Here is a 13,428-nt window from a genome sequence, read left to right on the forward strand (position 1 = left end):
CTGGGCCATGGATAGCGGAAGAAGGGAGGCTGTGTCAGAATTCAGCAGAGATGCACCCCAGTGCCCATTCCTGAATGGAGCTGCCTAGGAAGCCAAAGATGCCCTTCAACAGATGAATGGATAAAGAAGATATAGTCCATATATACAATGGAATATTACACAGCTATCAGAAAGGATGAATAGCCAACTTTTGTATCAACACGGATGGGACTGGAGGAGATTATGCTGAGTGAAATAAGCAGAGAAAGTCAATTGTCATATGGTTTCACTTATTTGTGGAGCATAAGGAGTAACACGGAGGACATTAGGAGAAGGAAAGGAAAAGTGAATTGGGGTAAATTGGAAGGGGAGATGAAGTGTGAGAGACTGTGGACTCTGAGAAACAAACTGAGGGTTTCGGAGGGGGTGGGGTGGGGGGATGGGTGAGCCTGGTGGTGGGTATTAAGGAGGGCATGTATTGCATGGAGCACTGGGTGTGGTGCATAAACAATGAATCTTGGAACACTGAAAAAATAAAATAAAATAAATATTAAGTAAATATCTGATAAATTAAGTATCTAACCACATCAAAAAAATAATTATAATAATAAAAAATAGACAAAAAAGTCCCAGCCTTTTGCCCATTTTACTTCACTTCTAAAAGCTGGGGAAATGCAACTGACATGGAGGAACATCTCAGTGTTCAAAAGCTGTTGGTGTGTGGGGATAGGGAGGTGAGAGCATGTGGGGGAAGTTGGGGGGAGTATGGGTCTATAGGATGGGCATGTACCTATGTGCAGGGGCTGTGGGTCTGCGGGGGCGGGGTACCTGTGAGGGCATGTGGGTATGTGGGAGGGTGTGGGTATGTGGGAGAGCATGGGTCTGTGGAGAAGGTGTGAGGGGGTGTTAGTCTGTGGGGGGGTGAGTCTGTGGAGAGGGTGTGGGTCTGGGGGGGCTGTGAGTATGGGGGAGAGTGTGGGCATGTCAGGGGTGGGGTAATGTTGAAGGGGGTATGGCTATCGAAAGCTGTGTTGGTTTTTGTTGTTGTTGTTTTTGTTTTTTAGGGCTGTGTTTTAACCAGAGAAAAGTCTGCTGATCTTTTTCCCTTAACTGGTTCTGGAAATCAACAGCGGACCACAGGCGGGTATTTGGAACAGCTTCTCCTTATCATCAAATCCTTGATTATAATTATTAAGCTTAGACTTGTGGTTCTACTAAACCCCATTAGGCAACCTCACAGAGTATGTGCGCAACTGTGGGATCACTCTCCTAAGGTTAGCACTATGGCATGAAGTCATAAAATTTCATAAAATTAGCATCAAGTCATACAATTTCACAAACTTAGACCTCAAAGGGACCCTAAACATCACTGACACCATCCCTTCATCACTCAGATAAGGAAACCCAGGCTCAGAAGATTAGATGATTTGCCCAAGGTCACAAAGCTAGGGCCATTGAACAAGGGAAAAAAATCAGGTCTATCAGGACCATGCGGATCTCACTCCATCATGATGCTAACATCCACGCAAAGACTACAGAAAGCCCAGCTCTTTTTGTAATAATCATTAAGCTTTCACCTACAGGTCTCATCCAAAGCCACTTCTAATTCCACTCCCCAACAGGGCTGAAAACTTCCCCAAGAATGCTAATCAAATATGTATTAAATGTCTGCTCTGTGCCAACCACCCAGTTAGGTAGCAGGAGTGCAAAGAAGAAAAAGTGTGTAGCTTTAAGAAACTCACTTTGATGGGAGGCAGAAATAATTACAAAGAGGTATGAATAATGACACAGGTGTCCCCAGAGACCAGAGAGGAGGGAAGGGAAGGCTTCCTAGAGGAATGTTACCTCCCTAACTGTATCCCACAGGATGAAGAGCAATGAGCCACGCAAAAGAAGTAGAGAAAGAGTAACTCCCGGTACACAGAGTAATAAAAAATGAAGACTCAGAAGCATGACATGATATGTTGGTAACCAAGGGCAGCTAACTCTTGCTGAAACACAAGCTGGAGAGCTCATGCTGGAAAGAGATGGGAGATAAGAGAACAAAACATTGCCAGGTTGTATCCCGAAGGTGTGAGAAGCCACTGCAGCAGGAAGTCATTTGTCACATTTTTGTTTTAGAAAGATCACTCCCTCAGCTAAGTACTGAGAAAGGATTTGAAGGAGAAATGGCTGAAAAATTTTGAGCCTCTGGGAGAGGCTGATCCACACAGTCAGCACATCAAGTCAGCACCCATGCTTCCTGTCCCCCAACATGCTTTGTATCATCTTGGCCCCTGCTCCAGAAACAGAACAAAGGCAACCCAGAGTGAGGGTCTCTGCTCCACGGCACAATTTGGTGTCGCCTCACAAAAGCTCCCTGTCTGCAATACCTGCCCAGCTTTCCCAGCCCATCTGAACCTACCTTCAGTGAAAACCAGAGTCTTGCTTTCCTGATGCCCCAGTGAGCCTTCTGCAAGGGGCCCCAGTGAGCCTTCTGCAAGGGGCCACAGCAACTCTTGGTTTACTGATCCATGTGACTCTGAGCCACATTAGGAATTCCATGATCCCAAACTTTTCTCCCCAACTAAAGAGTGTTAACTATCTGAAGGAAAGACTTAGCTGCCAGTCTTTCAAATCCCTGGAACACATATCTGATTAACTGTCTAAAGCCCATCTGAGAGCTTTTCCAGCCTATAGGTAAAGAGTCACAGCGAAAAATAAAGGAAGCAGAGATGACAGAACCAGTCTCCAGGCTCCTAGAAAATCCACTATTAAAGAAACATTTACAGCAGTACAAAGTAATATATACCAGAGTATTTAATCCAGCATGGTTCATCACTGCAAAAAATTAGAAACAATTTAAATGTCCAGCAATAGGAGAAAAGTTAAACCAGTCAACTGTGGTATATCCAACAGTGATATACTGTGGTATATCCAATATACTACAGCACCAGTATCAGTGCTAAAATACATCTAGCATACTGATAGAGAATATGTCCAAGACAGCTTTAAGTAAAAAAGCAGGCAGCAAAGCAACTTATATAGTAAGAGTTCTTCATTATAACAATAATAAACATATGGTGGTATATGAAGAGAAAAGATCTGTAAGAATACATTCTAAAATTGCTAATGGCTGGCATCACTTCAAAGAAAGCAAGGGAAATACACTTTTTTCTCTTTGAATTCTTTTAAGCATCCAACCCATATTACTCCTTTAATGAGATAAAAACAAAGCCACGTCATGGTCCAAAGTCAGGCCAGTTGCACTAACAGCATGAGCTCTGAGGTCTCAGCATCTGCCAAATCAAGTGAAGCAGTTGGTGCCCACATCACATACTAAGCAGTTTAGAAGCCACTTTCTGGCCTTTGCACATGCTCATCCGATTTGAGCTCCTAGTTTCTACCACAAGTCAGCCGACAGCCCCTCCTGATGATTTCCCAAGAAGCGGGTGTAGATTGTGGAAAGAAAGGTGACTAGAGTGGCCAGGGCAGACACAGTCCTCTTCATCTGGCCACGCTACCCAGGAATCAGTCTGGAACATGCTGTAATTAGGTGTAACACCTCCTTCCACCCACTACATGACAAATCCATTCGTTGTGGTTCTTGGAAACTGAAATACCAAATTTCTTCCAACTGTGTCAAATTCTCTAGACTCTAGAGTTACAGCCTAGATAAGAAAACTCTTCAAAATAATAATGAGCAAAAAAATATTTTTTCTTTTTTTTTAAACATTTCATCTTCTAAGAGTTCAAAGTATTTTACACTAGCCGCACATACACACCATTAGATCTTCCAAAATACCACATGCAATAGTAAATTACCATTCCTGTCCACTAAATAATACCTAAGAGAAAGTAAATGGACAACCAGAGGTTTCTCCTATGCATTTACGAAGATCTGGCCCATGATCTCATCATCCCTCATAACTATCAGATGAAGTAGAGGAAAACATTTCTAGCCCTATGTTCTGGGTAGAGTCCTAAAATAAGCAAACTTTCCCAAGACGTCTGTGAACAAAGACAAAAGCCTGTAGCAGTCACTAGATCCTCACCTAAAAGAATCTAATGCCTGTTTGTTCCATGGCACAGCAAGATCATGGTTGAGATTTTTGTCATCATTGCTAAAAAATGTTTACCTTACTATTTCTGAACCTCCTGTATAAATATCAACTATGCTTTATCCCCTGAATGTCAAGTCGGTGGTACAGAGTCCTTTTTAAGAAAATCCCAAGTACCCTATTTATTATGGTATAGAAATTACAAATTCTACACTAGGAAGCTGGGAGGAAGGTTCAAGGTTCCCCCTTTTTCACTGCAAGAGGGGAGGAGGAACTGTGGAAACAAGCTTGTTTTGCTATTTTACCCGTGTGCCTCAACTTTATCAATTCAATTCCAGAAAAGTTTTATTAAATAGTTTTACTTCTCCTCAAAGATTTGAGCCATTAAAAAAAAAAAGACATGTAACTTCCAAGTAACTCAAAAATAATAATAATTCTCTAAGTATTAGTCTTTCAGAGCATCAGAAGATGATGAAACTAACATTCATGGTACAGAACACACATTGTACGCCTTCATATTACTCAGAAAAATGGAACCCACAGGCTTGCCAGCATTACTGCGGGTTCATTTTTATAAACTCGATGACCACATTTATCTGAAACCCAAAAATAACAATCTCTTGCCATTCAGAGCACATCTGGCTGTTCTTCTTTCCCCTGAGCCAATGCCTACATACAATGCTTGCCATGTCTTAGCAAGTAATTTGCAAACTGAATGCAGACACACGCTACAATTGAGAAAAACGTGGAGGTAAATGTTTCTTACTTAGCGTTTCACAAAGTATGAAGTACCCCACTCAGTACACTGTTAGAAGGCAGCACTGTGGGAAGAACATTGGACACAAGAGCAGGAAATGCCCAGTGTGAATATCGTGAACAAAGCCGTCTCCCCTGTTCATCCCCACAGGTGCCGTATCATTTTTCTGGCACAACAGGCTCCTGACTAGTCTCCCTGACTCTGTACTCTGCCCTGGAATTATCTAAACAAAGCTCTAACTGTACAGCATCTCTGCTTACACACTGACCATGGGCCTCCTCTACCTACAGGATAGGGTACACCTCCTTCGCAAAACTGTCAAAAGCCTGTCATGATCTGGCCCCAGGCTCCTCTCCAGCCACTCCTTTCCACTCAGGTGTCACCCATTCTAGCCATCTGGAAAGGACTGGGGTTTCTCAACAGCTGACGGGCTTTTTTCTTCCTTCCAGTCTAGCGTGGATGTCACCACCTCTAAAGCCTTCGTTCAGCTCCTCAGAGAGTGTGAGACTCCTCGAGGTTGCCAAGAGCTTTCCGTACAGGCTCACTCCTAAGCTTCGACACACAGTGCCAGGCCTCCTTGCTCCCAGTGGGCTCCCAGATGGTAAATGCTCACAGAGTTGGGAGTCCAATGTCAGCTCCAGACCTGACCTTGACCAACTTCCCCAAACAAGATTCTTAAATAATTTTCTTAAATAAGTCTCAATTCCTGCCTTTGCAAAAAAAAAAACTGGAAAAAAAAAAAAAGCTTTGCAAAAAATCTGAAATTATAATGGCTAAAGTGTGTTGTTACTCAATTTAAGAGAAATAACTTACGTAGCTAATGTCTGGAGCTCAGTGAAATCTCAGTAACTGATGTTATTCTACTTAATAGGTACCAGGTACTCACTCAATGTCTCTTAATCAGAAAAAGTCTACCCTCCACTTACCCAAGGCAAATTACAACTTCTCTAGGTCTCAGTGTCCTTACCTACAAAAGGGGGCGGGGGTGAATTGAGGGCAGGTAGGCGAGAGGTAGAAGGGGAGTTAAACGAGTTAAACAAACACAGAAGAGAATCACAAACAATTGGGCTCCTGGATGGCTCAAGTCTGTTAAGCGCTTAAGGGTCTGCCTTCAGTTCAGGTTATAATCGCAGGATCCTGGGATAGAGCACCCCCCCACCCAAGGCTTCCTGCTCAGCAGGGAGTCCACTTCTCCCTCTCCCACTCCCTCTGCCCTACCCCCTGCTTGTGCTCTCCTGCCTGCGTGCTCGTTCTGTCAAATAAATAAAATCTTTTATTTACAAAAAGAGAGAGAGAATCACAAACAATTAAGAACTAAACTGTATAACAAGGTGTCTGAGAAATGAAAACAGCTTTCTTATCTTGACAAATGTGTGGATCATCACTTTTAGGGGGAAGCCCTCTCTTGGGCTCCCTTCTTCTTAAGCTTTGACTTAAGTTATGTTTATGATAATGTTATTTAAGTATGTCTAAACTTAAAACTAGGTATGTCCTCCCTATGCTTTAGCTCTAACAAAACTAGAAGGTGAATCAAGGTAAAAATCTGACAAAAACCAACCAGAAAGAGCTCAACATTAATCTAACATGACAGATGACAATGATGCAATTCTGCAGTCCTCACATGGCTGCGTACAACAGTACAGCAATACCTCGGAGCAGGTTCATGTCAGCCTGCACCACCATGGGCTCTGTGACCCCTTCAGCTACCCATCACTCCTCTCTAACAAACAGCCATGAAACCTTTGTTCATGGAACTTCCAGCGATCACCTGACACAAGCACATGATTTCTACAATAAGCCCACGTCTGTTCTTTTCCCCCTATGGCTAGAAACAATTAAGGGAGTGCTCAATCAAGCACAGATTATGACACTACTAAAGACCTTATGGCTCTACTCATTTGTGACTTAATCTAGACATATGGAATCTATGGTTTTTTTTAAATTATCTTTGAAGAGAACATTAAAGTTTTAATTCTGGTTTAAAAAAAAAAAATCCTTTACAAACTCCCAGGAAAATGTTTTCCAATTCCAGGTTAAGAAACATTGTTTTTTTGTGTGTTTTTTTAAAAATATTTTTTATTTATTTATTTGACAGAGAGAGAGATCACAAGTAGGCAGAGAGGCAGGCAGAGAGAGAGGAGGAAGCAAGCTCCCTGCTGAGCAGAGAGCCCGATGCGGGGCTCGATCCCAGGACCCTAAGATCATGACCCGAGCTGAAGGCAGAGGCTTTAACCCACTGAGCCACCCAGGCGCCCCACATTGTTTTATTTTTTAAAAAAGGGTCTTGCCATATTATCTACAAAGACAGACATCTTATATTTGACTGTTAAGTGCTCTGAATGCATTCTCTTTAGTCCCCAAAATAACCCTAAAAAAGCAGGTACTAAAATGGTAAGTGAGGAAACCTAGTCCTGAAGAAAGAGTCCAAGTGATGGAGCAGCATTTAAGCTATCTTATTCTAGCACCCCTGGTCTCTGCTCCTTCAAGACAAGCCCAAAGAGCCTTGGTCCACAGACTTGTTGGCTAGGAAGAATGGCTGTCCCACCCATCAGAAATTGAACTGCAGGAGACAGACCTAAATTGAAACATGGTAAATTTAAGACAAAGGGGACTTATTCCACTTGGAGATCACAGTTGGAGATGTTGAAGTCATAGTGAGAAATTATGTTTACAATGTATAAAAATTATTTCAAAAACAGAAGACAAATGTGCCTGGCATAGAAGAAATGGAGAAGACTGGTAAGACAAGACTACTGAATTCAGAATGACTTTATGCCATGACTATTTTCAATAGATGCGTGTACAGGAGCTGTGAGACTCTAGGGAAGGGAACACAATGGCTGAGAAATAGGGGGAGACTACCCATGACATCACATGGGAAGACTCATCCATGCAACAAGCATGTGAGTGCCCACTATATACCCGATTCTGTCCAAGGTTCAGCCATGAACAAAAACATCCCTGTCCTCATGGAGCTGACGTTCTCGTTGGGGAGACAAAGAACAACTAAGCAAGCATAGAGTCTAGAGTTAGGTAGTAATAGTGCTCTAAGGGCTGGGGAAAAAATTAAGCAGGATATGAGAAAGAATAATGGGAGGGAGTAGATATTTGAGATAATGTCATCTGGCCATCATCAAAAGACCAACTGAACTCTAATTAAGAGCAGGTAACAGAGGCACCTGGGTGGCTCAGTGGGTTAAGCCTCTGCCTTTGGCTCAGGTCATGATCTCAGGGTCCTGGGATCGAGCCCCACAGTGGGCTCTCTGCTCAGCGGGGAGCCTGCTTCCCCCCTCTCTGCCTGTCTCTCTGCGCCTACTTGTGATCTCTCTCTGTCAAATAAATAAATAAAATCTTTAAAAAAAAAAAAAAGAGCAGGTAACAAGATGAAGCTCAGTTTTATAAGCTGCCTGGGCTCAACAGCATTCATTCAAAATATTTGCTGCCCATTAGACAAGGCTCTGTATTGGAGTCAGAGAGAGCACAGTAAAACACACATATGCCAAGGTATTCAACAATCCATGCACCTTGAAGGGAAAACTGATGGTGTCAGAAACACTGAGGAGGTACACAGTGGGGCGGAGGACCTTGTAGAAGACAAATCAGCTCCGCCACATCCATGACCTTTAACTTCTGGAGTGCTTTCCAGCTTGAAGCAGCCAGAGATTGTGTGTTTAACCAGCTAGACAGCCCTGGAAAAAAATCACTCCCAACTTGAATGTTCTCAGACTATATTAGAAAAGGATAGATGTCAGAGCAGTGATATGCTCAAGGGAAAAGAAAGAACCAAAGGAGGAAGATTTGTATCTGACTTGTCTAAATTCATTCAACAGATAAAAGCTGTTTACTGAGCAGGACGTACTGGGTGCCAGGCAGGCTCTGTGCTCACGCCTAAGGATGAGCAAAAACACACTAGCATCTCAAGGAGTTTAGAGACTGTCTCTGTTAACACACATGCCACAGATATCTAGCTGGGAGGAAGTGGGAAGGAGATGATGGATGGGAACATCCATCCTGACCATCACCTATCTGGGGTCAGGCTAATCTCCCAAGCCCTCCCTGCAGAAGAGCAGCACTGAGAGGCTATCACAAGGTAGTCAGTCTGTTGAGGATGGGGATGCAGATTCAGCAAAAGGTTAGGTTAGGTAAGTAACCATCAAGCGAACTGCGATGCCCCCTCCACTCCACACTCACCACATCTGTCTCCCCACAAAGCTGTGACTAACTCCTAAGAATCATACCTTCTTTAATCTCTATATTCCCACCAACGACAAATGATGAAAGGTCAATAACTGTTTGGCAGAGGCCAGGCTTAATGATGTAAGAAAAACAGGAGGGGTCAAATAACTGAGGTTTTAATGGATGTGAGAAACTGAATACGCCAGGTTCCTCCTAGGTGTCCAAAGGTGTAAAACGGGGGGGGGAGGGGGTGCGTGGAGAGGGGAACGACAACTATCCAGCTGGACAGCCTTGAAAAAGTCACTTCAGGTCTGAGTTTCAATTTGCAAAACAAGGAAGTCGGATCAAGTCAGAGGTTACAAACCTTTTCATCATTCTGAAGCCTGGATAGTGTGGGTATCTTTGCTGTTGGAGTAGGGGGTGCAGTCTTCTCCCTTGTCTGTGCTTCCAAATAAATTACAGGGAAAAGAACAGATAGCCAGCATGACCACCACAAGGACCTTGTGGGTCTGTCAGCAAAAAGAGGCCCCCTGGTGAAGGGGCAGGTAAAGAGAAAGGGGTTGGAGGAGAGGGCAGGGACAGCAGCAAGCAGTGCTAATGAGCACTACAGATCTCAGAGGTGAAATAACAGCCCAAGGACAGACTGTACCTTTGAATGAAATATCTGAGCTTTCAAGGTGGTTGTTCCTGTCTGGTTTATACAAATCCAGGCACCCAGACACAATAAGTCATGAAGAAACAGGTTTTCAACAACCTAGAAACCATAAAACTAATTTCAGAGCTCTAAGAGCAGTAATTACCCATAAGCAAGACCACCTTTAGTCTCTGAAAAGCATGTTTATTTGCTGTATCTATAGAGTGCTATAAGACTATTTTGAGCTTCTGAGAAGTTTCCAGTTAGGATCAGTAAGGATACCTAACACTTTCAAAACCCATAATTTCCCCTTACGAAGCTGAATTCCCCAACATTACAGGAAAACCCACAAACTTTGCAGAAGAGAGTGAAAAGCCAACCCAGTCAAAGGAAATCTTCCAATTCTACTAAAACAAACAAACAAACAAAAATACCACAAGGAACACCAAAACATTTCTAGTTAAATAGCTTTTCACTCAATCTTTTAATAACTTCATTCTGACACACTGAAAAGTATTAAATAATATAGTCTGTATCTCTGGCAATAGGAATGCCTAAAACTTATTTACAACTTAAGGCAGCAAGTGAGCTTATGACTTTCAAGTCAAATTTAAGGAAGTTAAAGGCCAGACAAAGCCATGTTTTTGGAAATGCCTGCAAAATAATAAATGCCCGAGGGAACTGGATGGCTTTTCAGCTTCTAAGCTAAATAAAGCTGGAACAGGGGGGGGTGGGGGCGGCTTTGCAAAAGATCCTAGTGAGGATAATCTGCATGATTACACAGAGCAAACCATCCAATTCCACATGAACCAAGGAAAAGTTAATCCAAGAATAATACTTGAAATATTAAGAAAAAGCACATTGTTCTCCTTTTTAAAACACTCTGGCAGGGCCGAAGAAGGTATCAGGTCATTTTAACAAGCCAGATCATTTGACTAGCGAGTGTTTCTGTGACAGTGCCTCGGCCTCATGATCACTAAAGGACAAGAAAGATATCTGTGTTCCAACTCCAGGCCTCAGGTCCTCCCCCTGACTCCCAGCAGTCTAGTCTCCCTACTTCCTGCACACCTTTGGATTACTGCACGCCGACTTCCTGCACACCCTTGGATTTGCGATACCTTCCTCTTCGGAGCTTTACTCAAGTTAAATTCCCGGCGCAAGTTCGAAGGTTAAAAGTTCGCAGTCGCAGACCCTCCATTAAAGCTCAATCAGCATCTGTCCCTTAACAAGTTCGGCCTCAGCCGACTGATTGATTTACGTAAACAACTCCGAAGAGGTAACGCATCACTGCAAGGACGTAAGTCAGCAGGCTGAAGGTACCCGCTTCGGGAGAGGCGGCTGCAAGACTGGCCCGTCAGGCACAGCCTCTGCTGACATTCACAGCGGCTCCCTTCCACGCAACAGGTCCACGCAGGCAGGGGCCCAGCAGCGGGCACCTGCCCACAGCTCCCAAGGCATAGCTCTCCTCCTACCCGATCTCCTCCTACCCACCCCCAATTCTCGACCGGTCCCGGAGCCAAGACCGGCCAGCCAAACTACAGCACTTTCAAGCACTGCCCACCAGCGATAAGGCCCAGGGCACATTCCTCGGAAGATGCCGAGATAGTGCGACTCTCCTGAGGGCTGCCCACCTCCACCGGACCTGTCGGAGCCAACGGGTAAGCGCTCCCTGGCCAGTGATCCAGTGATCGGGGAATGCAGCGCAGGGAAAACTGCCCAGGGAGTGGATGCCACGCTCTGTCCTTTCACCCGGGAACAGCAGGAGCCACCTGGCTCCTCACCTGCCCGGGTATCGGGACCAGCGGTTAGTACTTTGACGTATATCTAAACTACTTACCATACCAGAACGTTTCCCTAGTCGCACAAGCTCCAGTGACTACTGGGAAAACAGCAAGTCGCTCACTTTGTACAAAACGACAAGGAACTTTTAATGCAGACGGTGGGGGTGGGGAGAAGTAAGGGAGGAAGAAGCAGGTGAATATAGGTAGTGGTGGTTCTGTGGGACCTGCGGCCCGGATCTGGAGGTGGGAGGAGGGTAGAGTGGGGAGGAGAGGGAAAGAGGGGGAGAGGGCTGGCCAGGCTCGTCGGTGTTCTCCCGAAGACTGCGCGCAGGTGAGGCCGGACACTCACCTCTGGCAGCTCGCGGAGCTGGTTGGCGTCCAGCAGCAGCTCCTCCAGGCTGCGGGCGTAGCGGTAGATCTCCTCGGGGACATAGACCAGCGAGCAGTGGCGCCTGTCGATGGTCTCCACATGACGGTTGCACCGCCACAGGGGGATGCAGTGGAACATCGCCGCCCCCGCCGCCGGGTCCCGAGCCGAGTCGCGGAGACTCGGGCTCTGAGCCCGCTCCGTCCCGCGGCTCCGCTCCGCCCGCTGTCCACTCCGCACTCGTTGGCTCCCGTGCTCGCTAGCTCCTCGCGCCGGGGTTCGCGGTCCCAAACACTCCCAGGAACCTCGGGCGGGAGCCCCAGCCGCGTCCCAGCGCCCCCGCCCGCCAGCGGGCGCGTCTCCTCCCACTCTCCAGTCGCGCCGCCGCTGCCGCTACTGCCTCGCGGAGCTTCCTACTCGCGGCTGCCGCGCGACTGAGCATGCGTGCCAGTGGGCGCGCGCGAGGGCGTTTCCCGGCCCGGGGGATGCTCCGCTCCGGGTTTTCCTGGAGACCCAGAGCCCGAGAGGGTCGAAACCTGTGGGCCGGGTGCACGGTATATACCCCTACTCAGGCTGGGACTCGAGGAGCGCTCAGCCCTCCGAGGAAGGCTGACTCCAATGGAGCTTGAGATAAAGATGAAGCAGAGGAGAGATGGCGTGAGGGGAGCAGAACAACTTTGATTTTTAGTTACTTAACTCGCTCTCGGTTCCTCGCTCCCCTTCCCCAAAACAACTTTCTCTTCCGGGGTCAGGCAGGACCGCCCCCGAAGCGTACCTTGCGCGTCCTGGGCGCCCGAAGCTACGAGATTCGGTGTGGTTTTGAGGTACCCTGGCCACCAGCAGCCTCAGAAGTGAGCCGGCTGCCCTCAGCCCCGCTCCGCGTCGGGGCCGCGACCGTGCCCTCTGGTCCGCGGGCACCGCCTGCAGGCTGTGAAACCTGGGCGCACCTCTTCAGGAATCATTGTTTATACACTGAGTCAGAGGAAGTCCCTCTCCCCATACCACCAAAAGCATAGGAGTTAGAATCTGTAAGATTCTCATTGGCGTGGGTGCACCCCATCAGGAGTCCAAATGCAAAAACGAGGTCGTAAAGGTGAGTTCCTGAGCCGGTTCTAACCTGGCCAGATGTTGACTGGCCCCTGGCAACTATTTTGGGCTAGTGAGGTGGGAGGAGTGAGGGGAGGTGGGGCAGATTGGCTGGGGGCAGGGAGCGTCCTCCAACCAGATCATGCGTTTCTGCACCAACACCCAGTGTTGATGGTAGCCCAAGAGAGGAGTAGCTGGGGAGGACTCAGGAGGCTCACTACTGGATAATAAGCGACCATTTATTCCGTCGCCCCTGATTCATTCCCACGGACTAGGACCAGAACCCAGAACACCTCTTCTCCCTATTTCCAGAAAACCAACTGGCTCCTTTACAAAGGACTGTCGACCAGATCAAAGTCAATCACATCGATGGATTGTCTTTTGGGTCCTACTCTGACTCCCCTCCTAGCTGCCCCCAGTCCTCACACTTCCCTTCAAGATCCTGTCTGTGACCTCTGCCAGACACAACGGGGCTCTCCCACCCCGAAGTTGCCACAGCTAAAAGCTGGGGTCATCCAATCCAGTTTCCTGCAGAAGACTGGAAGCTGAGCATAATCAGTCACCAAGGGAATTTTTGGTCTAGTTTATACAGGGCATACACGTCTACA

At 46.4% G+C, this 13,428-nt stretch overlaps 1 protein-coding gene across 1 annotated transcript in view; it reads right to left on the reverse strand.

Annotated features, from left to right (window-relative positions):
* Positions 1 to 12,821, reverse strand: part of LRRC1 (leucine rich repeat containing 1) — a 135,805-nt gene extending 122,984 nt beyond the window's left edge. The window contains exon 1 of the mRNA XM_059401545.1: positions 11,717 to 12,821. Within this exon, the coding sequence (XP_059257528.1) occupies positions 11,717 to 11,875 (159 nt within the window). The 5' untranslated portion in view covers positions 11,876 to 12,821. The remainder of the gene's footprint in view (positions 1 to 11,716) is intronic.
* Between the last annotated feature and the right edge of the window lie 607 nt (positions 12,822 to 13,428).

The sequence above is a fragment of the Mustela nigripes genome, chromosome 5 (genome assembly GCF_022355385.1).
Source record: "Mustela nigripes isolate SB6536 chromosome 5, MUSNIG.SB6536, whole genome shotgun sequence".
Classification (NCBI taxonomy): Eukaryota; Metazoa; Chordata; class Mammalia; order Carnivora; family Mustelidae; genus Mustela; species Mustela nigripes.